The sequence below is a fragment of the Macrotis lagotis genome, chromosome 4 (genome assembly GCF_037893015.1).
Source record: "Macrotis lagotis isolate mMagLag1 chromosome 4, bilby.v1.9.chrom.fasta, whole genome shotgun sequence".
Classification (NCBI taxonomy): Eukaryota; Metazoa; Chordata; class Mammalia; order Peramelemorphia; family Peramelidae; genus Macrotis; species Macrotis lagotis.
This window is the reverse complement of record NC_133661.1, coordinates 260,554,996-260,582,253: the sequence shown is the minus strand read 5'-3', so window position 1 is coordinate 260,582,253 and position 27,258 is coordinate 260,554,996. Positions and strand designations below refer to the sequence as shown.

Sequence of the window (27,258 nt, the reverse complement as noted above, 5' to 3'; positions counted from 1 at the left end):
TTTTCCATTTTACAGACAAAGAACCCAAAGCAAGCATAGTTCAAGTAACTTGCCGAGGATCACAGTAAGTATCTGAGGCTGGATTTGAACTAAGGAAGACAGTCTTCATGACTCCATTCCAGTGCTCTTACCTACTACACTAGCTAGCTGCCCAAAATATAATTTGTATGATTTCATATGTATAATATCATATTATTTGCCTCCTTAATGTGTGAGGAAGGAGTAGAAAGGAGGGCGAAAATCTGGAAATCAAAATTTTAAAAGAATAGAATGTTAAAAATACTTTTTTAAAAAAAGATATCTAGTAGGGGTGGCTAGGTGGCACAATGGATAAAGCACCAGCCCTGGAGTCAGGAGTACCTGGGTTTGAATCCAGTCTCAGACATTTAATAATTACCTAGCTGTGAGGCCTTGGGCAAGCCACTTAACTCCATTTATTTGCCTTGCAAAAAACCTAAAAAAAAAAACAAAAAAAATAAAAATATGATCTAGTTGTTAATTATACTTTACAAAAAGGATGTTAAATTGAAGCTACTCAGGTCTCTAGTTTTAGAAATAAACATACTTAAGGTCATTTTTTCCAATAGTTTCAAAAAAAAAAAAAGAAACAGAAGGGAATTCTTAAACTAAATTTGTTGGATTAAGAAGAAAGTGGGAGTTTCACAGGAAACTTGTAAATAAAGTAAGAATGTTACCAGAATGACAAAATCCATTCCTTGAAATTACAACTAAACATGTAACTTTATCATGATATAGTTCTATCCTTTGTAAACTCCTTAAAAAGAATGTCTACAATGTCTGTCTCTTCCTTTTCCTCTCTTAAAAGTCCTTACTTCTTTAGAAGGTGGCTTCTGACCTTGTCATTTCACCAAAACTGCTCTCTCCAAAGTTACTAATAATTTCTTAGTTGCCAAATCTAACCAAATGGTCTTTTCCCAATCCTCATTCTCCTTGATCTCTCTTCAGATTCTGAATTGTTAACAACTCTCTCCTCTCTAGGTTTTCAGGACACCACTCTTTCCTGATTTACTATCTGACTGCTCCTTCTCAGCCTCCTCTACTAGATCTTCATCCAGATCAATTCCTCTAATCATAGGTGTCCCTCAAGGTTCTGAACTAGGCCCTCTTCTCTTCTCCTATATTACTTCACACTTTATATTCTCATCAGCTTCATACATCTAATCTCTCTGCTGACCTCCAATCTTGCATCTCCAACTACCTTTCAGATATATTGGAACGGATATTCTGAGGACATCTTAAACTCAGTATGTATAAGGAAGAACTACCTTCCATATTCTCAGTCTCACAACCTAAGAGTCATTCTGGATTCTTCTCACTTCCTTATCCAAATCTGTTGGCTATCTCTACAACATCTCTTGAATATGCCTTCTCTTGTCTGACACTGAACACTCTGGTACAGGACTTCATCACATCATGCCTGGATTACTACAATAGCTTGCTGGTGAGCTGCCTACCTCAAGTCTCTCCCAATTTCAATGTCCTCCATTAGCCACTAAATTACAAATCTGATTTTGTCAATCTCAATTTCCAAAAGGAAATATGAAATCCTGTTTGGCATTCAAAACCCTACATAGTCCAGGCCCCTCCTACTTTTCCAGTCCAGAAGTGAAAAAGACTTCAAAGGTCACCTGGTCCAATTTCCTCATTTTTATAAATGAAGAAGCTGAAGGCCAGCATGATTTTTGCACAATGGCAGCTTCAACAGAACAAGACTCATAAAAGGTATGTTCTTTTCAGGAACTCTCTGTGGTTGTATTTCCAATGGTCTGAGATTCATTCATTCACCGCTCCATTCCATCTCATGAACACAAAGATGGGGCTTATATGTGAAGAATGGCTAGAAGAATGCTGGAAATTGTGACTAGAGAAAATATTCAACTATGGCCAAGACCTCTGATCTGTTTTGAGGTTATTGCTGCTAAGTAAAATTGGTTATATGAAGTTCAAATAATGACAGTGTAGTTTGTGTAACTATATACGAAGGTGCACATCTACCTCAATCCTGGGATTAGATTTAAAGCTGGAAAATCATCTGATCCAACATCACCCATCATTTTATAAATTAGAAAACCCAGGTCCAGAGAAATGAGATGACTTGCTCAGTTACACATGTGCACATTTAAATTAAGTGCCAAAGCAGGACTGGAAAATCAGGTATGCATTGGATATGAAATTTGATGCTGATAAACCAGATCTACTTTATAAGTTTTTTCTAGTTCTACTATTGCATTACTTTGATCCTACTGTTTTACTTACTGGCTACTGCTTTACTTAAGCATCTGAATAAAATAACATCTAATTATGTGTATTCTACTATTAATAACAACAATAACAATGGTAAAAGCTTACATTTATATAGTATTTTAAGGTGTGCAAATCACTTTACAAATACTATCTCATTATATCTTCAAAATCTCCAGGGAGATGTTATTATCTGCATTTTAAAGATAAGGAAACTTAAGGCAGGTAGAAGTTGAGTGTCTTGAAGTGATTTACCCAAGATCATAAAACTAATAAATGTCTGAGGTTGGAGTTGATCTAGGCTCTCTCCACTGAGAAACTTAGCACCTTAGTACCTAATGGAAGAAAAAAGAACAATGTTGGATAATTGCAGTATAAGGGAAAGTGCCTGAAGATAGCATTGTAGAAAAAAAAAAACTTGAAGTCAGAAGAAATGAATTATCTGACTTTGCTATTTTTTATTTGTATGACTTTTAGAATTGTTTGACCTCTCTTCAATTTTCTTATCTCTAAAAAATGAAAAAGAAATGGTTGAAAAGCAAATTCTCTTTGGATTTTTTGCCTTTCCCTGCACAGCATTCTACCTTGCTACATTACAGTACATTACCCAAAAAAAATCCCTTTTCCTCAAGTTTCCTCAGGTTCACCTGACATTTTTAACTTACTCTGGAACTTTATTCCCAAAAATGAAGCAATCAAATCCTGGCTATATAGATGCAGTCACAAGGAGGTCTAAAATAACCATGAATCAGTTGGTCCAGAATATCATTATAACAAACCAATCAGAGCAAACTCATTCTCTTACTGGGAATAATCATAAATGGATTTCTACTGTTCCTCTATAAACTATTTATATAGGATGGTCTCCTCATGACACACATAAGACTGCATAAGAGAGAAGACATTAAGAATGCTTCTAAGAAGACATAATATTGTAAAAATGGAGTCAATGGGTGAAAAGGAAATGTACTGGAGAAAGAGAAAGGAGAGATAGAATAGGCTAAGATATTTCATATAAAAGATATTTCATGTAGCTTTTGTAATGGTATGGAAGGGGGAAGGCAAGACAGAATGAGGGAACCTTCATTCTCATCAGAAATGGCTCAGAGAGGAAACAGCATACACACTCAAGAGGGCATACATCTACAAGAAAAAGGACAGAAGGGAAATAGGGGAAGGGGAGGGGGGATGTGGGTGATAGAGAAGAGGGTAGATCATAGGAGAGGATAGTCAGATGTAACAAATTTTCTTATTTACTTTTTGCAAGATGCTGGGATTGGGTGGTCTGTCTGAGCCACTGAGCCAGGTAGTTGCTGGGTCTCTGGGGTTAGATAGGCTTGGGGCCTCCTGACTGGTGCTCTGTCTGCTGCACCACAGCACATTTTTGAAGAGGGACAGAGTGAAGGAAGAGAGAAACTATAATAGATGGTACTGGGGAGGAATGGACAGAAGGAATTACAATCAAATGCAGTAACTGTGGAAAAATATGGAAGTAACTACTATGATGGACTTATGATAAAGAATGTGATCCACCCCAGAGACAGAGCTGATGGTATCAGAACATAGATTGAAACATTTTTTTCTCTTTCTTTTACTTTATTTCTCATGAATTTCTCATTTATATTTTTTTTGGGAAAGGGGATTTTATGTTTACTCTTAAACAAGAATATTTAAAAAATAAAAATAGATAAATTTTAAAAAAAAGAATGCTTCTAAAAGCACTAACTCAAAGCTCCTATACTGTTTCTTCTTTATTACTGTTTTACCTAATTCTTGAAGTAATGTTTTATTAACAAATGGAGTTACAGGGGTAGTGGATAGAGCACTGGCCTTGAGTCAGGAGTACCTGAGTTCAAATCCAGCTTCACAGACTTAATAATTACCTGGCTGTGTGGCCTTGGGCAAGCCACTTAACCTCATTACCTTGCAAATAAATAAATAAATAAATGAATAACTGGAGTTAGGAAAAAAGGTAAAGAATAAGGGCCCTGGCAAAAAAGGTGCTCTAGATTGGAGTATTAGTTTTAGAAACGGCCTTGGCAGTGTTTAAAGAGAGTCAGGAGGACCTGAGTTCAAATCTGAGTTCAGACACTTAATAATTACCTAGCTGAAGTCATTTAACTTCACTGCCTTGTAAAACAACTACAACAAAATGTCCATTCTAAATACACCTATTTTAATTGCTACTTAACATTTTAAAGTGATTTTCTTCTTAATAATAAGTATGTTTGAAACAGGTAGAAGATATCAATGACTACATTTAACCAGTAAATTATATGTTGTAAAAAAAAAAAATCAAACCCAATACACTATTTGAAGATAATAGAAATGAATTTATATTTGTATTTTATTTTTGAAGACTGGTATCCAGGTTGCAGGTAGAATTCCTTGAGGGCTCAATCCAACTCTGACTGGGAAAAGAGGTTTTACCTAGCTGGCTTGCCCCTCCTCACACAATCTGTTGGGCCTCCCAGAATCTAAGGGCTCATCATAATCATGCCAGACTTAATGCTGACACAATAATCTTAACTGATAGTGACCCAGAACCCCCAACATCAAGGAATGTACCAAGCCTCTGTCTGAGATAGCATAAAGAATAGGAATTACATCACAACACAGCATTTTAAAATTATACTTTTCTATGCACCCAAGAATCAAAGTAAGAATATGTTTTGGTTACACATATACTGATTGCACTTAACAGTTTTATCTTGTTCTACATGAATGCTACTATGTTTGATGAATGTAAAATTACATTTTAAAGATCTTAGGTATGAGAGAACCCAGAGAAGATCCCCCTCTCCCCCCTCCCACACACACACTATATTTGATTACAATGACTGTTAGAACTTAAAATTAAATTAAGCATCTATATAAATTGAGTCCTACCTGGAGTTTCTCTATCTCTGTTTTTGCTGCTTGCCTGGCTTTACCAATGGCACAACCCCAATAACCCTATAAGAACACAGGCAGAATATTAATTAAGAACAGTAGTAATACTGGGCCTATACCCTGAAGAGATGATGAAAAAGGGTAAAAACATCACTTGTACAAAAATATTCATAGCAGCCCTGTTTGTGGTGGCAAAGAATTGGAAATCAAGTAAACGTCCTTCAATTGGGGAATGGCTTACTTAGCAAACTGTGGTAATGTGTATGTCATGGAACACTATTGTTCTATTAGAAACCAGGAAGGATGAGAATTCAGGGAAGCCTGGAGGGATCTGCATGAACTGATGCTGAGATGAGCAGAACCAGAAGAACACTGTACACCCTTACAGCAACATGGGGATGATGGTCAACCTTAATGGACTTGCTTATTCTAACAGTGCAACAATCAGGGACAATTTGGGACTGTCTGTGATGGAGAATACCATCTGTATCCAGAGGAAAAACTGTGGAGTTTGAACAAAGACCAAGAAATATTACTTTTAATGTAGAAAAAAAAACTGGTATCTTATTGTCTGATCTTGCTATCTCTTTTAATTTGTTTCTTCATTTAAGGATGTAATTTCTCTCTCATCACATTCAAATTGCATCAATGTATACCATGGAAACAATGTAAAGACTGGCAAATTGCCTTCTGCGGGGGGAAGTAAGATGAGAGGAAAAATTGTAAAACCCAAAATCTTTTAAAAAAATAATAAAAACAAATAAAGTTCAGGCTCCTTTGGAACTCCAAATTTTCAGTTTGAGAAGAGTATAAGATAAGGAATAGATCACCTAGAAGTACTGACACATTTACGAGGTTTGTCTACTTGGGGAAGAGAGTCAGATATAAATCTTGTGCATCATCTTAATTTCTAAATATATTTAATTTATCAATAAAAAAATTTCAAAATACTCACATATGAAACACCAGATGGATCAATCATATAGAGTTGTGCTCCATCATTCGCCCCATAAGACCCTAACATGAAACTGTGTAAGATAACAATTACTATAAATATGACACTTAAAAACTACTATGCATATTTAAACATGACACTATAATAACATATCACCAATGAAAAAGTGAAGTTGAGGTCAGAGTAGAAATAAAGGGCAAAAAAGGTTTCCCTTGAAGTAGCTGAGTGGCTCAGTGGATAGAGCACTGGCCCTGGAGTCAGGAGGATCTGAGTTCAAATTCGACTTCAAACACTTAATGTTTAGTTGTATGACCCTGGGCAAGTCACTTAACCCCACTGCCTTGTAAAAATTTAAATAAAAAAAGTTTCCCTTGGTAACACCACCAACTGCTTAAAATTGTGTAACATGGTTTTTATCTAACCTAATTACTGAAACCATTCTCTTAATGTTGCAAATGGCATAGTCAATTAAATTGGCAGAAATTTCCCTCTACTATTACTTTCTTAGACCTCTTATTGGTTTTTTTCTTGCTGACTAGACTGCAGTCTCAAAAACCACCTTTCTAACCTTATCTCAAATCTGGATTCCTTCCCTCACCCTTCTACTGAAGAAACTATTCTGTTGTCATTCTCCAAAACTGTCACTTGTGCATTCCTACTCTGTGCTTTTGCTGATGCTGTTCCTTATGACTAGATAATGTGTTTTTCCTCTTGCTCTCTCTCTCCTTACTGCCATTTAAAGCCCAACTCAAATACCAAATCTTGTTCCCCTCAGGTTCCACAAGCACTTTATGTCCCTAATGTATTTATAGATTTTATACCCCCCGGCCAAATTGAAAACTACTCATTTAGTTTTTGCAAATCTCAGTACTAAATGAATACAAATGTGATCTTCCAATCTTAGGGATAAATTCTAATATTTTTTCTAATATTCTTTCTTAGAACCTTGTCTTCATTGCTATCTCAAAAGTGACTCATCTAATCATTTAAAAGGCAAGAACTTAAGACATTAATGCACTTTTGGTATGGTTGTCAACTGATCAACAATTATGGAGTACAATTTGGAACCAGGAGAACACTATACACAATAATAGCAAGATATGATGAACAACTGTGAATGATATAGCTATTCTCAGCAATTCAGTTTAAGACAATACCAAAGGACTTCTGATAAAAAAAAAAGTTATCTACCTCCAAAGGAAAAAATGAGTTTGAGTGCAGATCAAAGCATACTTTTAAAAAATTTTTATTTTTCTTGGTATTTTTTTAATTCGGGAGAAGGGGTCTGTTCTGTTTTTAGCATAGAATTACTACATATATAAAACCTATATAAAATTGCTTGCCTTCTAAGTAAGGAAGGAATAAGAATTTGGAATCAAAAGTTTGAAGAATGAATGTTAAGAATTGTTATTTTGTAATAGGAAAAAATGTAAAAAAATTTTAAAAATATATAAAAGGTAAAAACTGAGCTATCTATAATTCTCTACAAGTCAAGCACTAAGTACTATTAATGATTACACTGGCTTCATCTTTTCCAGGAAAAATAGTTAAAACATTAAACTGAAATAATTCCTTATTCTGGCAGATTTAAAAGTTAAGGGAAGAAATAAATTGCAGACCCCTTCTGATCAATGAAGAATGAATCTAGTTTTTTCCACTTAAGCAGGAGTAAGGAAAGGAAATTTCAGAAGTTATATATGATAGTCTTCATTTGAGATACTAAAAGTATTAAAGTATCCAAAGAATCATGGCTTGGAAATCTCAAAGTCTATCTTTAGTCTAGGTAAATTAAAATGAGTATGTTTTATCTTTATCATGAAAAGGTAAAAGAAGAGTTACAATGGATTGAGCACATAGGACCTTTGTTCAAATACTGATTTTAACACTTACAAAGTCTTGTTAATTTTACCTCTATCCCTCTTTTGTCAATTCACACTGACTACATAGTTCAGGTCTTCATCAATTCTCACATGAACTATTCTAAGTCTTCCTAACTGATCTCCCTCCAGTGTTATTTCCTCTGTAATTGATCTTCTACAGAGCTGGTAAATATCACTAAAACAAATCCTACTTTGTCACTCCTCCAATTTGGAAAAAAAACTTCAGCAGGTCCCTACATCCTGTATGATATAAAACAAAATCTTCAGCTGGCCATTTAAAGCTCTTAACAATCTCTCCTACCTCCCAGCAAATGTACTCTCAATCCTAGTTAGATGGGCTTTTAACTGTTCTCTTTGTGTTGCACTTCATCTTTGCACAGATGAACTTCACTCCTTGCTCACCTTTGCCTCAAAGAATCCCTAGCTGCTTTCAAAGCACAATTCAGCTGCCATCCAAGGCAGCCTTTCCAGATCTCCTCAGGTATTAATGCTCTTGAAATTACTTAGTATATACTTTGAATTTATTTAATTCTACTCCACCCCCCAGTAGTGTCAACTCCTTGAGAGCCGGGAATACTATGTTTGATTTTATATTGCCAGGATCTTATACATAATGGGTGTTTTGTGTTTGCCAACTTTATAGTATGAATTTCAGTAGAATATTCCCCCACTAAAAACCTATTATGAGAAATGAAATTTTGGAGTGAGAATACAAAGAACTGACTGGGGAAGGATTTAATTAGTGTGTAGAAAATGTAACAAAATGTAACAATGTTGGTGTAGAACAAGAAGAACCATGTGGAAGGAAAGTAATGAAGGGGACACTATAAGATAAAGACATGTAGCAGAAATAAATTTGCCTATGGAATTTTATCTAGAATTTTATACTGAATCCAAAAGCTTTTAAAAAAATTTTTTTAAGGGATAAGACACTCTCTTTGCTCTTCATAGGATGGTTGCCTGGGGTGGGGAATCTAGAGAGAACTGAATTCCAGCTAAATTAGGATGCCAAGAGGTTACAGCTCACTAATTCACAAAATGAACTGGTCAAACCCATCTGGAAAGCAATTTGTAACTGCTAGCAAAATGACTCCATATCCTTTGACCCAGAAAGCCCACAAAGAAGCAGATATCCCAAGATAGAAAAGAAAAATCTTATAGAGGCAATATCCCAACTCTTCACTGTGACCATTATTATCTTTACTATATTATTTTCATCTAACCACCACCTCATCACTTCTCAGGTTAAAGCCAACAGAACACAACTGATATTTCTGTCTCTTTACTCTAATCCATCCTCAACCCAGTTGCCAAAGTGATTTTTCTCAAGCACAGATCTGAACAAGTTAAACTCCACATCAATAAACTTAATCATTCTAGGACATCTTACAGAATAAAATTTCATACCTGCAACCAAAAGGTCTGACGGCACTGTAGAGTGTGTAAGCATGTACATACATGGCTACTCTATCTGCAAGGTGCTAGAGGGAAAAAAGATAAAAAGAACTAAATAAAAGATAATTAACTAAATCATTTAATTATACTAAAGATCAATTAGTACCTCAAAATTTCATTTATGGGGTAGCTAGGTGGTGCAGTAGATAGAGCACCAGCCCTGGAGTCAGGACTTGAATTCAAATTCTGCCTCAGACACTTAATAATTACCTAGCTTTGTGACCTTGCAAGTCACTTAACCCCATTGCCTTACAAAAAAGCAAAATGAAACAAAAACAAAATTTCATTTACCTTTAGTGGAATATTATAGCCATAGTTAGATCTGAAGTTGGAGGCTTCTTCTCTAGCTATGTCTGCTAAAGAACGAGCATCTGCTAGCAGACCTGCTACTGCCTGAAATAAAGAGAAGTGTCATCTTTAGAAGAAAAATGTTTTCATCACAAATCTAAAAAGGTATTTGGTTAAGTAATTAAAACAAGTTTAGGCAATGAGAAGAAACTAACAGTTCTGTAATGTATGGTGTTACTTAAGACTATGGGTTTGTCTGATCTAGGAATTCACACTTTTAAATTTTGTTCAATATTCAAATTCAAATGAGGTATAATATAGTCTACAATTCCAAACCCATTCCATTTGCTAAAGATAAGAGTGCAAAGCCCAAACCATCTTTATTCAAATCTGATTCGAAAATGTTGAGATGATTAAACATTTAATTTGCAAGGAAAAAATCTTAAACCACTAGTTTTAATTCCTGCTAGAAAATGAACAGAAACCTGAATCCTAAGAAATGACAAACCACAAACTCATTTAAAGGAGAGGAAGAGAGTTCCTTTTACTCTGCATTCTGGTCCAAAAGTCCTACTTGCTATTCTCAACTTTGTCTTTGCATGTTTTGCCATATGCCTAGAATTCACTTCTATTTTGCCTCTTAGAATCCCTAGTTCCCTTCAAGGTACAGCCCAGGTGATATTTCTCAAGCTAAGTTTTTTCCCTGATCCTCTTCAATTGTTAGTGCCTTTTAACTCCTACAAATAGTTTGTATTTACTTGTCTGTATATATCCTATATTCCCTATAGGAAAATGTAAGCTTCTTGGAGGCAAGGAACTGTTTAGGTTTTTTTTTTTGTATCATCAATGCCCTATATTATTGTAATATATATAATAAATATTTGTTGAATTGACCTGAATTTTTGATGGCATTTTCTAAAATGATTACTTTCTTAAGGTATACTAAATAACATTTTTTCCTAATAATTTAAGATTACTATTATGTTGTGTTACTGTGTTGTAGGCATAGCTCTATCTATTGTCTATTCAAGTACATCTCTAATTAAAGGCATTCTGGGAACTCAAATGCTATGCCAGCAGGGCTCAAATTCGGGGGGGGGGCTGGGGGGGGATAGGTTTGAAGTTCAGTATAAGTTTAAATGTGTCTATCATCTAAAATCTAGAGAGAATTTCATCAAGAATGTAGACCAAAACACAGTAAAAATTTTCTACTGAAATTCGTGAAAACTACATACTCTAAGAGATGGAATGGAGGGGAACACTGACACAAAATCACTTTGGATTAAGCTTTAGATGCACATAGTGTAGGAAAGATCCTTTCCTGCCTCCCCATCTTGCTTTCTTTTTTTTTAAAAAAGCTCAATTATCAGCTTTGGTTTGATCATTTGTACCTCTCAAACTATGTGAACTGAAAGGTATGCAACCACATTACTTCCAGGAGACTGTAACATTGACATTTTTCTAAAAGTATTTTCTTATTCTCCAGAAAATCATCAATTTTGTTGTTACTGACAAGTTTTTCGATTAATTGGTAACATTTAAAGATTGATCTAAACACTGTGGGAACTTTATTAATTAAAGTTATACTTATTTATGAGCACTTTTTTCTTTATGGAATTTTGAGAAGTGCTATTTACCCATTTCAAAAATTGGGTTAGTATTTTTCAGAAAGATTTCATTCCTATTCTTAAAGCACAAGAAGATGACACTTCTGCAAACATGACATTAAGCTAAAATGTTCAATAAATCTTCATTTAATATTTCAAGAAAATTCTATGAAACATTTACAATTATATATTTAATGAAAACTTTTTGATAGCTACATGATCAACTTTTCATAAAATCTTTTTTGTGATAACATTTGAGAAATATCTTTCTTTTCTTTTCTTTTCTTTTTTAAGTTTTTTTGCAAGGCAAATGGGGTTAAGTGGCTTGCCCAAGGCCACCATAGCTAGGTAATTATTAAGCGTCTGAGGCAGGATTTGAACTCAGGTACTCCTGACTCCAAGGCCAGTGCTCTATCCACTGCACCACCTGGCTGCCCCTTGAGAAATATACTAATCTAAATATTGGGTAAATGAGGCAAGGTTAGCAGGAAGGAGAACAATTCATCTCACAACGAGTTCTACAATTACCTAGTAATAGTAACAACTATGTTTCCAAAATGACCTTCAGAGAAGATGCAAAAAGATGGTAAAACCAATAGGAAACACCATAAAGTGAATTCCACAATTAACTTAATAGAAGTATTGTTTAAATATTAACTTAATAGAAGTATTGGCTACTTCTATGCTTCTAGAATGATCTTTAGTAAAGCTACAAGAAGATATAGACTCAAAAAGGGATAGACAAAACTTTTTCTCTCCTCTCTCTATGCTATGTTAGATATGAATTCTAATTATTGACCAGAATTCTAAACATTGCTTCAATATTAAGAGAAGCTGTATGATTTCCAAATACCTTTGTGGGAACAAATGTACTACCTGAAAATGTTGTTAGGTGGAACGGTCTTCATAAAAATCTTAAAGGGCTAGGTAAATTTCTGTTATGATTATGTATCAGACAATTATGTGACACTTTTCAAAGTTCTAGGATGATTTTACTTTTCATATACCAAAGACTTTATTTTATGGGAGCCTCTAGCATTAGCACATAACAACACTCAACTTGTCCTTAGTTTGTTTAAAACTAAGGTTGGCAACTGGAATATTTTGTGAAAGCAAACCAGTTTCATTGCCTTTCTAAAATTTGGAAACTTCAGTATGTGTAGAATGTTATTTTAAAAACTTAAATTTCAATTTCATGATTTGCCAATTGTTTTTCTGTTATGTTAACAATTAAATGCTGAAATGTTTAAGAAAATACACAGAATCTGTTCATCATATTTTTTGGCCTAACTCTCACTGGACCCAAGCAAAAAGGGAGCCTCTGATCTTTTCATTAAAGAAAGTTTAGAATCCATATTCTGTGATAGCTTAATGTTATTTCTGCTAGTTTAATTAAAAAATAGCTAAAAACTACTGTACCTATTATAAATCACAAATATGGCTTTGCTTGCTTTCTGTACACCTCTTACACCTCTGACATACACAACTAGTGTCACATAATTAGTCTGAAACTACATGAATAATGTTCTAATGAAAATAATGAATAAGACTTGGCTTGCCTTACACTATCTGCCTTCTTCATTTACTGTCTATAACATGACATACTGATTCTCTTAGGCACTACTGAGCTATGAATAGTGTTGTCTCACAACACTTGAATTATTCTACCCTATCATCAGAGTATCTTCCTCCTTTGTCCACTGAATTGCCATTTCTGATATCTCATCACTCTTGCTGCTCGACACTCTTTTCTTTTCCTGTTTAGACTTCAGACTCATCTGGTTACTGAGCATGAAGAAAACCAACCAATCTCAGTATACTGAGTAGTACCCTTTAGCTCATTTCAGTTATTTAAAGTACTGCTCACTGCTCAGGGTTCACAACAGTTTTCATTTTTAAAATCAGTCCTGGTGCCTTAAGTTGTTTAATATATGATCTATGATAATTAAGGAATTACTATACTTTGTTTAGTTCTAAAAAGCACATCCAACAAATACAATTATTTTGAAGAAAGTTCCCTAAAGGGAAGGAATGTCATCTTACCATTCCAACGTGTCGATCAACATTAAAGAGGCGTTTGTTAGAACCTTCTTCATAAAGTTTAGAAAGCACTAATTTTTCTACACCAAAGACGACACCATCTTTACATCTGATTCCAATAGCTGTACTGAAACAAGTGGGGGGTGAAAATTAATTTTTAACTGAAAAAGGAAGAGTTAATATTCCTTACAGATTAAAAAAACCCAATCAACAACTTAAAAATAAAGTACTTGAATATGGATCAGGATTACCCACACAACTCAGAAGTACTTCATTTCAAATGAAATCAATCAACTTCCTCCACACCTTAAAGAAGAGTTCAAGATGATCTACATGGTTATCCATTATTTGTCTTTGTATCTCCTCCTGCCTGGCAAACATCAGGCACTTAATAAATGCTGCCTGAATAATGGCTATTTGTAACATTTGTAACCATAAAATACAGTGTAGCTGCAAAATCTTGTTGTAGTATAGCTTGATCTTATTTCTGCTACTTTAAGATAACTAAAAACTACTATACCCATTATAAATTTCTAGCATGGCTTTGCTTGCTACTGTACCACCTCCTAGACTGCTGACACGTACAACTGGGTATATCTTCAGTGTGGCACTTCTTGAAAATGAAGCATCTTGTGCAGGCCATCTTGCACATTGTAAGTTTTTTCTGGACTATATGCTGGTCATGGTTGAAAGAAATAGAGGTTGGAATTATTTAGATGGTATAGGGTAGGGAGTGCTGTACTTGGAATACTGGAGTTCAAATCTTGCCTGATACTAATTCTGTGACCCTGGGCAAGTCATTTAACTTCTCTCAGCTCCAGACACCTCATCTGTAAAATGGGGATAATAACAGCATCTACCTCACAGCACTGTAAAATATTAGGTTTTGTAAGCCATAATGTGCTATATAAATATTAGTTAAAATAACATACCACCTTCTTTGTCTAGGCCACCCCCTATTTTATTAACAAGGAAACCAAAAATAGTGAAATACAAAAAAAAATTGACAAATGTAAATCTATGATTTTTCTTTGAATGTATATAACATTCAACTAAAAAGTCAGGTCAGAATGAATTAAAAAACAATACTAAAAATCAACTATTTGTTTTTAATACTGAAAAAGCTTTATGAAAATTATCAAATAGTTCTAATAACAAATTTCTAATGTGGATACTTAGCTTGGGGGAATGACAAATATATCCAAAATAAAATCACTTGTTCTCCATTTCCTCTAATTCTGCCAAATGTAATACCAATTACAATTATTTCTTTGAAAGTCCTTTTCTATTTTCATTGTCACCAATGTCATCAAGGTCCCTGTTATTTTTAACACTTCCTTTATGGTTTTCCTATCTATCCCTACCTATTCCTGAAGTTTTCCAATCTTTCCTACAAATACCACTTTCATTAGCTAGTTTCTTTGCTCAAAAACTCCACGAAGATTTCTTAGCACACAAAATATAAAACTCTCATTGCCCTTCTCAAAGGCTTCAAATCTATCTCAACATTATCTAAAGACTCAATTTTATTCACCCTCAATGCTAATCATGTCTTTATTTCCTTTAGTTTTATTTCTTTGATTTCCCAGGTAACTTCATAAAGTATTTTTTTACTCCTGTATCTTTTGACTTCCCTCAGGTATAAGCCTATTTTATATATATAATGATTATATTTAAGGAAGTTACATCATAAAAAGTTTTAGTTCTGAGATTTCTCTTGAAATGAAATAATTTGGGGCAGCTAGATGGTCCAGTGGATAGAGCACCGGCCCTGGATTCAGGAGTACCTGAGTTCAAATCTGACCTCAGACACTTAATAATTACCTAGCTGTGTGTGTGGCCTTGGGCAAGCCTCCATTTGCCTTGCAAAAACCTTTAAAAAAATGCAATAATTTAAAATAGAACTGAAAACAAAGTGGTCTACTAACAAACTGCCTTTTGTGGGGGGGAAAGAAGGAAGATTAGGAGAAAAATTGTAAAATACAAATTAAATAAAATCTTTCTTATAAAAAAAGTGTTTGTTATGTTAATGGGAAAAGTTTGATTTTTACACAGAACAGCTATTTTCTTAATATAGATGAAGATGATATCAGTCAAAAATAAAGCATTTTCCACTTCAGGTTTAAAAATTATATTTAAGGATAATCTAGATTTTGGCTCCAAAGCAAGACTTTCACATTGACTCTTTTTATTTCAAATTGCCAATAAAAATTTAACTGAAATACAAGGTTTAATTTGGCTGAAATATGTGATATAGATGGGAAGATAATAAGTAGTGGTTAAGAAAAAAATCTAAATTAGGTTAAATTGTCCAGATGCAAAAACTTCTTTTTGTTTTTTGTTTTTGGCAATGGGGCTAAGTGACTTATCTAAGGTCATACAGCGAGGTAATTATTAAGAGTCTGAGGCCACATTTGAACTTCAGATCCACCTGACTCCAGGGTCAATGCTCTATACATGCCATCTAACTGCCCCCAAATCCAAAGACTTTCAAAGTACTTTTGAAATGACTATAAGATCGGGGCAGTTAGTTGGCAAAAGTGGATAGAGCACCAGCCTTGGAGTCAGGAGTACCTGAGTTCAAATCCAGCCTCAGACACTTAATAATTACCTAGCTGTGTGGCCTTGGGCAAGCCACTTAACCCCATTTGCCTTGCAAAAACCTTAAAAAAAAAGAAATGAAATGACTAGAAGAACCTATAAGAAAGACTACTGTGAAATCTCTTCAATTAAAAATATTGCTTAAAGTTGCTGATTCTATTAACAATTTTCTAGGATATTATAATTTTATCAGATGTGGCTCTTCCATTCAGTACAGTCCACCTGCCTTACATGAAACAAACTAACAATTCAAACTAGCTACATTTGTCTCTTGGAGGGCAGTTTGAAACCAATGACTTCAGGGCCACTAATGCAAAAAAGATGAATGGGACAAAAGATAATTAAGTTGCCTACATACAATTTGTACTTTTCTAAGTATTCCAGGAGAGGTAGTATGATGTGAAGGTGCATACTAAATCTGAAGTAAAAAACTTTAGCACCAACGTGAGCAAGTCAAACAATTAAGCATCACAGACCTTTTGAACTGTTTATTGCAAAACTGGTTAAGTGTCAACTAAATAATTACATTCTTCTATGCTAAAGCTCACTATTTTCAATCAATTTTTTAAAACCCGGTATTCTTGACTCCCATGTACAGTGCCCTATGTCATCATGTCTCCCTTAATCTCATCTTTCCAAGATGAACAATGATTTCTTAACTGCCAAATCCAAATCCAAACCTCATCTTTCTCTCTTTGACAATAATAATCACTTATCTTCCACAGGTTTTTGTGCTACTCTCTGCCTTAATTCTCTTCTATTCTTTCTCATTTTTTTTGAGGGATCATCATCATCTATATCTCACTCTTAATTGAAGTTGTCCCCAAGGCTCTGTTCTAGGCTTTGATGATTATTCATGAAGCTGTTCTATTATCTAGTTTCTCCTTCTCTTTCTTGAGCTCCTGTCTCACAAACTGAACTGCCTTTTGGATATTTCAAGCTGGAAGTCCCATAGAAATCTCTAACTCAAAACATCCCAAAGCAGAACTCATTCCCATCACATCCCCTAACCCACCCAACTCTGAATAGCACCATCCTGCTAGTTACTCATACTTTCAACCTCAACTCCTCACACCACAATCAACTGCCAAACTTGTAATTTCTACCTTCACAACTGCTTTCCTATACTATATCCTCAATTCACACAACCACTATTCTAATTCAAACTCTCAAAACCTTTCAATTTAGACTGCTGCAATTGTTTACTAACTTTAGGTCTCCTTGCTTCTACTCTTCACACCCAAATCTGTCCTCCCAACTAAAATCCACCATTCTTACTGTTTCCCACATAAATATTTCTTTGCATTAGCTATCTACATAGCTGGAAAATTCTCTTTAATCCATCTTCCTTGCTGTTAATGCTTTCTCCACGGCCTATCTTCCATTTATTTTTGTATATGCACAAACACAAACACACACACACACACACACACACACACAAACACACACGATAAGTTTGTCTTTCTCCTCTTCTCCAAACTCATCAAGGCAGTCTGATTCATTTTTGTTTTTGTAATTCCCCAGAGTTTATTAAACTATGCTGATTATATGCCTTTAATAGAAGCTAATGATTGTCAGGTATACATCTGTAATTCTTCTAAAATAATTTTGCTAGCTGACTGGAAAATGGTTTGAAAGGAAAGATTGGGAAGCAAGGAGACTGTTCAGGAAGCTAATTCAATAATTTAAAACAGATGTGTCATATGTATATCAAGAACCAGATTAAAATATTATTGGGAAATATTTAATAACAAAATAAATAAAATATATAACATTGATAATATCCCTTTGTATATACAGCCCCAGGGATTTAAACCTGACACCATTAAAAGAAGCCTTCACAGGGTGACAATTCCAAGGATGGAAAGAAGGATATTAAGAGACTTTGTGAAGGTAGAATCAACAGGGCTAAGCAATTGATCAGATATGAGAAGTAAGTGAACAAGGAAAGTCCAAAATAACTTATAAGTTATTAACCTAAGAGGCTAGGAAGACAGTTTAAATGTTTAAAAAAACTGATAGTCAAACATCACTAATAATTTAGTCTTTTTTGCTACTTCTATTTGGTGAGTTAGGAAATAGTAATGAGACAAAGAAAAAAGCATCAATATTTATAAAACTAAAGAGTTCAGAAAAGGACATAAATGTAGATTTTCTACAGTGTTAAATTTACTATACTATTAAAAAGTGTACATAAAATTTCATTGTTTCACATAAAAGTTTTGTTTGCTGAAACAATTTATTTTTAAAAAAGCACATTTCCTCTCCAAAAGAGATTGTTGTTCATGATAAGTGAAAAGAAAAGATCTTTAATTTGTTCTGATCTTTGAAGGGAAACTACAAAAAAATAACACATTAAAATAAAGTAATCAATAATAAAGATACAGTATTTCCAGAATGATCTAGAAACAAAATATCAAATTTCCAAAATCTTTGAAACTCAAAAAAATGTATGTATCTCAAAATCACCAAGACAGTATCTGTTTGACAGCAACAATTTGCCGAGAAGTTTATTTATGCAAGTGAAATATTTTCCTTACCTACTATTTTCCACTGCTTTCATAGCATATTCAACTTGAAAAACTCTTCCATCAGGCGAGAAAGTTGAGGCTGACAGATCATACTAAAAGAAAAAGAAAGCAAAAATAAGCTTGTTGCACCAACATAGCATCTTTGACATTGATAAATCTACAAAAGACCCTACACTTAGAAAACTTCCTTTCTATTCAGGAATAAAACAAGCATGTCCAGTGGTAAATAAATATATGGTAGAATTTATAGGAATAACACTGCAGAGAGGAGGAATAACTTGTGCAAAGACAGAGAGAGGAGGGAGATGTCATGCTGTGTTTGAGGAACAGCTAGTAATCCAATTTGGATAATCTCAAAATACTAAGGGAAATAGTATAAAGTGATGCTAGGAAAAGAAGTTTGTAGCCAGAATAAGGAGGATCTTTAATTACCAGGATGGTTAAGGTGTGTGTATTTTAGATTAAGGTAGGAAAATGGCATGGTCAGACCTGATCTTTCGAAAAATTATTCTGCTAGCTAGCTGAAAGACAGACTAGACTAGAAGGGGAGACTGGGAAACAGATTCACTAAGAAACTAAAACAGTAATCGAGAAGAATGATGAAGCTTTGATTAGGGTAATGAAGAGTCAAGGCTAATTCAGACATGAAGCTTGGAAGATAGAGGTTGTTTCAACAATTTGAGAGTTACTTAATTCACAGAAGAAACTCCATCAACCATGTAACATACCAATATATACACATTGGAAGAAACAGAAAAAAATAAAGGGACTTCAACTGAACTTGAAAAGGGGAGCATTATTAACCCACCAATCAGTAGCTGGCTTTGGGTACTCTAGTCAGAATCTTATATTACATGGTAGTTTGCTTAACCCTAGAATTAGGGTAGAAGGAAACCTTAAATATGAGGGGGAGTGAACCTAACTGCCTATTTAAATGGAAATGTAAGCCAGTTTGGAAGTAAACATTCATATTGAGAGAGGGAGAGAATGAAGAGAGTATAGGAGGGAGAGAAAGGAAAGAGATAAAAAAAAGGGGGAGTGAGTGGGGAAAAGAGAAAAAAGGAAGAAAGGGAGAAGAAAACAAATATAAAAGGAAGGGCTCTCTCTATCTCCACAGGGAGATGAGTTCAGTTTTGAACAGACTGAGTTTCAAGTGATAACATTATCCAGGTGGAAATGTCCAGCAGTCAATCAAACATGCAGGACAGAATGAAGTTAAAGAGAAATGTAGAATTTCTGTATCTGTACATGTAGGCTGCAAAGAGTTAATTAAACTGAAGGGAGCATAAGACATCTTCAAGGTAGAGTGTAGAGAAAGAGAAGAGGGATCAGGATAGGGCCTTAGAAGACTGGAGAACTGAGAGGAAGATCACAAATCAAAAAAGAAGACTTAAGTAATGGTGAGGTAGGAGAACAAAAAGCAGTGTTCCAAAATCTAAGAGAAAAGGGAATAATTAAAAGGGAGCAGTCAACTGCGTCAAATGCTACAGAAAATTCTAAGAAAATAGGGACTGAGAAAATGGCATGGATTTATCAATTTAAGGGATCACTGGCAACCTCTGAGAGCAATTTCAATTGAATGGCAAGATCAGAATCAGATTCCAAAGGTTGTTGAAAACGGAATGGATAATGAAGTAAAAATAGTGTAGATCAGAAGTGTCAAAAAGAAGGTCAGAACAAGATTATAATGTGATCGGGAAATGTTTAACTAAAATAAAAATAAAAATACAACATGTTAATTTTGTAGTTTTCCAAGTCAATATGCAACTGCAAGAATTTTGAGTTTTTAACTATTTTTAAGATCTTGGCAGTGAAAAGGAAAAGAGATAGGATGAGTCTGAAGAGCTTATAGGATGAGTCTGAAGAGCTTATAGGAAAATCAAAGGGAGATTTTTTTTTTTAAATGAGAAAGACCTGAGCAGACCTGAAGGCAACTAGGAAAGAGATCAGAACAGAATGAAAACGAAAGAGAAGGGCGGCTGGGTGGCACCAGGTCTGGAGTCAGGAGTATCTGAGTTCAAATCCAGAGTCAGACACTTAATAACCACCTAGCTGTGTGGCCTTGGGCAAGTCACTTAACCCCATTGCCTTGAAAAAAAAACCCTAAAAATAAAAAAGAGAGACCCCTCTGAAAGAAAGAAAGAAAGAAAGAGAAAGTATGTCTGAGTAAGGAAGCAAACTCCCAGATGAATTAGGAAGGGATGTGATCAAGGACAGATGATCAGAAGGATTAGCTTTGAGAAGGGGGAAAGGATCCCCTTTTCTAAGACTTAATCAAGGGAAGAAAGTTTGTAAAAAAGGAAGCTTTATAAAAGTTTTCTAAAAAAGTAGAAAAGATAAATAATGTTCAACAAATCGCCTTTATTCTCTTCTTTGATTTTCTTTCTTTGGAAATGAGGTTGTTTGCTGAGGGAACTTGAAGTTTGAGACAAACTGCTGCAGATAACTTGAGAAGTCAAGAAAGACTAAAAAGTATCACTGTAGTATTAGCAATGAGAAAATAGCAACAATCCACCCACCCTAATTCCAGAACATTCTCCCAGTATCTTTGCCAAGAAAACCTCAAATTGGATCACAAAGAGTTGACCAGGTCTGAAATGACTCAACAACATGAATTTACAATAGATTTGGTGAGTGGGGTTATGGAACTTCTAGTAATACCTGGCATTCAGGGGTGGGAACAAAAAGTATATGGTAGAATTACCCAAAGTTGAGTACTGGTAGAACACAAATAAGAGAAAAAGAACAAAGGAGGGAAGAATGGAAGACAAGAGTTTTGAACTGATTAATCATAGTTACAGTTATGAAAGAAATAAAGTGAGGCTAATGAGTAAAGAAAGAGAGGGATAGGGGCAGCTAGATGGTGCAGTGGATAAGAGCATGGGCCCTGGAGTCAGAAGGACCTGATTTCAAATCCAGCCTCACACACTTAATTACTTAGCTGTGTAACCTCAGCAAGTCATTTAACCCCATTGCCTTGCAAAAAAAAAAAAAAGGATAAAAGTATTGGAAGGACAGAGTAATTTAGGAGAAGTGAGGCAGAGGATGAGATGACTATGTTATTTTTTTCTTTGACTTGGAAATTCTGAATTTTGGCTGTAATATTCACTAGAGGCACCTGGTAGCACAGTCATGACTTGGAGTTAGGAATTCAGGTGTCTTCCTTGCACCAAGATAATCTCTTCCTCAGTCTCCTAGATCTGAAATTGTACAAAGGGCAACATGATGCTAACTGGCACCTATCCTGGTGGCGAGATCCAGGCATATGGATCTAGAATCTCTGCTTTTACTGGTAGACAGCCCTCTCCCTAGGCATTGCAGTGTTCCATTTCCTGCCCAATTCAGTCCCCAGTGTTCACAAACCTGCCTCTCTGTGTCAATCTAAACTGGAAAAAAAAATGACTTATCCTGACTTTCCTTCAATTTCCCCATCGAGAGATAGTCTGTTTCATTTTCTAGATCTGTTTGGAAGACAGTTTTGTTTTATGGGGTTTTTTTTGAAAGAATTGAAGGAGAGTCATTGTATTGTTTCCTGCTACTCCTTCACCTTGGCTCTGCCTCCACAAATGATGATACAAAAGGACATCAGATTTTATTAAAGAAGGAAATTATTGAATTTAAGATCAAGAGTTTTAGATATGTGGTCTAAGAAATAATATGGATGGAATAAACCTCAAGAGGAAGATGAGTTACAAGTGATGGTGGTACAAAGGGAGATCTGGAAGTGATAACAGAAAACAGAGTATGCTAACTTTTCCTCCAGGAAAAGTGGCATGAAAAAAGAAACAACTAGCATTAGAAAGTGTACTAAGTCTTAATGGGGCATCTTTAGTAGAAAGGTACATTTCTGTGAGGACCAGAAGAAAAAGATATAGAATGAAGTTGTGTCAATTGGGTATAGAAATTATCTTACTTTAAAGGAAAAATAGAGGAGAAAAGAGGATGGGTGAAAGGGGACAAGGGGAGGGGAATGTAGGTGACTGAAGAGCAGCAGAGGGTACTCAGATGCAAGGCACTTTTAAGGAGGGAGAGGGTGAAAGGCAAGAGAGAATAAAATAGATGGGAGGTAGGGAGGAATAGGATGGAGGAAATACACCTAGCAATAGCAACTGTGGGAAAAAATATTGAAGCAATTTCTCTGATGGACTTATGATAAAGAATACTACCCACCCCAAAGACAGAGTTGATAGGGTCTGAAAGACTGAAGTACACTTTTTTCCCCTCACTTTATTTTTCTTGAAGTTTCTTTTTCTTTGTGTGTATGGGGGGGGGTATGTTTATTACTATGGAAGTAATGTTTTTCAGAGCTACACATTTTTAACTTTTACCAAGTAACTTGCTTTCTCAATGGGGTAAGTGGGGTGGGAGGGAGAGAATTTGGAACTCAAAGTTTGGGAAGTAAATCTGAAACTTGCTTTTCCATGTAGCTGAGGTAAAAAATTTTTAAATAAATTAAAATGTTAGAATGAAGATGTGCTTATTTTAACTGAACAAAGGATTTTAAAGGATATAATGAAAAGATGGGGGAAAGGTAAATTAGTGCCTGAATCTGCAGTTAAGAGATTTAAATGACTAAATCACAAGGTAATAGGAGATTCTTCAACATAGGACAAAAGAAATGTAACAGTTGATGGATACAGGGTAAGAGGAAAGTCAATGAAAATTTAAGACTCCAATTATCATGCTCTCATCTCCCCACATTTAGTAAGTTACCAAGTTCTGTCAATTTTAATACCACCAATAAAAAAAAAATTTTTAATACCACCTCTCAAATGCATGCCCATCTCTTTATGTGGCACAGCTGAAAGAACATTGGCTGTGTGACTCTGAGCAAGTCCTATAACTTATCTCAGTTTCTTCTGTGAAATACATAATCACTTTCCTCACAGCATCATTTAGTCAAACAAATGAAATAACATGTGTAAAGTAATTTGTAAATCTTAAACCAATATGACCATTGTCTAAATGACCTTTCTTTAAATCTCAATTTCCTCATTTGTAAAATAAAGGGGCTGGGTCAGGAGGCTTCTAAGGTCCTTTTAGCTCTAAATCTAAGACTATGAGACAATGACTCTGGTTCAAACCTTCATCAACCATTTCTTCTACATTGGTCAAATGCAATATTCTCATAGTTGGGTCTCCCATATCTAAAATCCATCCTTTAGAGATGACCACTGATATTCCTAAAGTACAGTTATGATCACATCAACCCTTTACTCAATCCAGTGACTCCTATATTTTCTAAGATCAAATTCTTCTCTGGCATATAAAGATCTCTGCAACCAAGCTCTTTTACCTGTCCTTCCAGATTGATTTCATAACACTTCCCTTCATACATAAGTTTATACTCTTAAACAAACTGTTCTCTTGCTGTTTCCTACAGAGAACATTCTATTACCTTGCCTTTTGCAAAAGTAGTCTAGTCCTGTCCTGTCCCCCACCCACCCCCAATTCCTAGAATACTATCTTTCTTCATCTTCACCTTTTGGAATCCCTTGGAAGCTTTCAACTGCCTTGTGTATATCATACATATTACTTATCTTCATAAATATTTAAAACCTGTTAGAATCTAAGCTCCTGGAGACCAGGACCTCTTTCATTTCTGCCTTCGTATCTCTAATATTCTATTTCATTACCTTATACATAGAATTCACTTAATAAATGTCTTTTCCCCATCCATCTGTAAGCCAAAAATTCTGGACATCATAAGGTAAACAAGGCAGTAATTTTCTAACATGATCAATCTAATAGCAGCATGTATAATGGACTGAAGGAAACTGATCAAGAGAAAAGGAGAACCTGAAATGCAGTGCTGAACACCAGATGAAAAAGCAAGGGATAAAAGAGGCAGTGTGTAATGCCATCTCTAAAGGTATTTACAATCAATACTAATCATACAAGTTTGCTGTGAGGATATGCTTTGTAAAACTTAAGAGGTACAAATGAATTATTATATGGAGTGTTATAACTTTACAAGAAAAAATTCAACTATTTTCGCCTTAGTAACTAGTATTCGCCTAATTATAGTTTTATACACATGAAAATTTTTTAAAAATTAACAGAACCTAGCACATTACCTAAGGGGAGAGAGAGCAACTATAGTTTTTAAAACACCTGCTGAGCAGTTATAAATACTAGGGATATGAATCTCACTTTAACAATTGCATACTTCAACAGGATTAGCAGAGGCTTGTAATTTGGCTGAGAGGGAAAAGTGGTAAAGCTAAACACAAAATATCTATTAATATCTATTGCTATTATGCAACACCCTATCTTGTAAAGAGGAATGGGGAGGGTGGGCAGGAGGAAGGAAGGAAAAAGGTAATAAGTTTAGCCAAAAAAAAAATCTAATAAAAAACAGCTCCGAGTCCGATTTTTCTGTTCCTAATTATCAGCTTTTGAAGTTGAGGAACAAGGGCAGGGTTTGTTTTGTTTTGATTTTGACGCGTCCTTCAGTGCTTCTACATTTCTGGGAAGACTTGGGCTGGTGCGGACGGCGTGCCCCGCAGATGCCCGTGACTCAGCAGCGCGCCGAGCAGTCGGGGCGCCTCGGCGCGGGTGTCTCGGGTGGCACGCGTCCCGGGGGCCTGGAAGCCGGCCACCTCCGCGTCCAGGCCGGGGGAAGGAGTCCCCCGCCGTACTCCAGCTTCCCTTCCCCGCTCCCCGCCGATCCGCCACCCGCTCTGGGCCCCGCGAGTCGCGGCTTTCGCTTTCCTCAGCGGGCGCCAGAGGATGACTCGGCAAACTTAAGGAGGCCCCGGGCCCGGGGGCGCAGGCTGCGGCGCTGGGCCTGGGCCGCCTCCGGGCCGCTCGGTCACGTTCTCGGGGGCTGCCGGGATTCGAAGCACGGGCCCTGGCCTGGGCCCGGGGGGGGGGGGGCAAGTCTTTTCCGAAGGAGAAGCGGGAGGGCAGGGTCGGAGATGGCGCTAGCTTTGGGGGGGAAAGCACCGGCGTTTGGGGCGCTCCGAGCGGCCTCGGGTTCCCACTCAACCTGTTTCCCTGATCCGCGCGGGGAAAACAAGACTCACCCCAGTCCCGATGGAGCTCATGGCGCCCAAGCCACCACGGAGACGCGGAGAGATCGTTCAAGGCCTAAAGTGCCGCTCCTCTCGCCACAGATCGGCGCACACGAACAACGCCCTCTGTCATTGGCCCGAATCTCCACCAATAGCCTACGGTGGCTGGACCCTCTCTCTTCCCAGCCCTAGGAGCCGAGGCCGCGGGGGCGGGGGAGGGGCAGGCAGCGCGCGTGCCCGGGAGCGGCGCAGGAAGGGGAGGGCCGGAGGTGTGACGCCGACGTCCCCCGCCCCCTCAGAGGCAGGCGGAGCCCGCTCACTGGTGCTTTTGTCTTTGCTCCGGGGCGGAAGCTGCGCCGCGCGGAACCCCGCCTTCTCCTGACTTCCCCCCCTCCCCCCAGCTCCTCCGAAAGCACCTAAGAAGGAACTTCCCTGCGGACGGAGCTGGGTGTGGAAAGACTTCCGGACTAGCCGGAAACTATACAGACGAATAAAGAGAAGTCGTGGTCTGTCGGGCCCGTACCTTGTGTGGAGTCTGATACGTGCATTTATGAGTTTTGTATGTATGTGTGTATGTATGTATATGTGCGGCCTCTATACGTCCCTGACCATCCATAACATATAACCAATAGAACCCGGGTAAAAGTTTTAACGCCTCGGGGTGGGGTGGGGGACCCGGACTGGACACAGGAGAGACTGAAAAGTTCAGTCTGTGTCCTTGAAGTTTTCTCCATTACTTTAAAATCTAAACAATCAGCAAAACAATGAATGATGCCCTCATTTGTTGCCTTTGCCGATTTCTGAAGAGTCTTAACACCCGTGCTGAAAACAATGAGCTCTCTCCACTTTTCAGAAATCCTGTCGAATCTCTTTTAAAACTTATTCGAATGCATAAATAAGTTTTTATATGGCCACGTCTGTAATTAAAATCATATTACTTGCCTTCTCCTAGGGTGGAGGAAGAACTGGAGGGAAATGTTAAACTCAAAATGTTAAAAAATTAATGTGATGGTAAAATTATTTTGAAACAAATAAAAATAATTGCATTAAAAAAAACTTATCTGTATTTCTTTTCCGCAAAGTGATATTTGGGTAAGCAATTTGATATTATTTGATTCAATAGGATATTAAAGCCTGAGATTGAGCCCTGCCTCAGAGACTGAGGTGTGTTGACTCTTCCAAGCCACTTAATTTCTTCCTGCTTCAAGTTCCTCATGTAAAATAGGGATAATTATAATAATACTTCTACCTCTAAACGTTGATGTAAGGAGCAAATAAGAATACATAAAGACCTTTGCAAATATTAAAGTATTTTATAAGTGCTGGCTATTATTATTAACAAACATCTTAAATAGCCGGTTCAGATCTTAGGAAGATACACAGGTGCCTAGAAACAGCTTTCATAAGAGCTTTAAGGTTTGCAAAGGGCTTTGCCTACATTCTCATTTGATCCTCATAAGCAACCTTTGAGGTTAAGTTCTAGGATTATTAAAAAAAAAACATCCTAAAGCAATTAAGTGATTTGCCTAGTGTCCAATTGACTAGTAACTGAAACAGAATTCAAACACACATCTTCCTACCTCCCAGAGAGTATAATAACCACTGACAATCGATCTCTTTCATCTAGGAACTTCTACTCTAGGCCAAATAATGACCTGCAATATATGTTGAAAAGTATTTACTTGCTATTAGAAAGGTAATGTGATGTAAAGATTCAAGGCCGATGGAAAT

General features: G+C 36.3%; 1 protein-coding gene across 1 annotated transcript in view; it reads right to left on the bottom strand.

The window, feature by feature from the left end:
• The window catches only part of PSMA3 (proteasome 20S subunit alpha 3), a 33,618-nt gene extending 7,877 nt beyond the window's left edge, over window positions 1-25,741 (bottom strand). Inside the window, exons 1-7 of the mRNA XM_074235905.1 lie at window positions 25,540-25,741; window positions 18,521-18,603; window positions 13,383-13,506; window positions 9,736-9,837; window positions 9,397-9,470; window positions 6,110-6,182; window positions 5,152-5,217 (exon numbers count right to left, since the gene is read on the bottom strand). Coding sequence (XP_074092006.1) covers window positions 5,152-5,217; window positions 6,110-6,182; window positions 9,397-9,470; window positions 9,736-9,837; window positions 13,383-13,506; window positions 18,521-18,603; window positions 25,540-25,560 — 543 coding nt within the window. The 5' untranslated portion in view covers window positions 25,561-25,741. The remainder of the gene's footprint in view (window positions 1-5,151; window positions 5,218-6,109; window positions 6,183-9,396; window positions 9,471-9,735; window positions 9,838-13,382; window positions 13,507-18,520; window positions 18,604-25,539) is intronic.
• Between the last annotated feature and the right edge of the window lie 1,517 nt (window positions 25,742-27,258).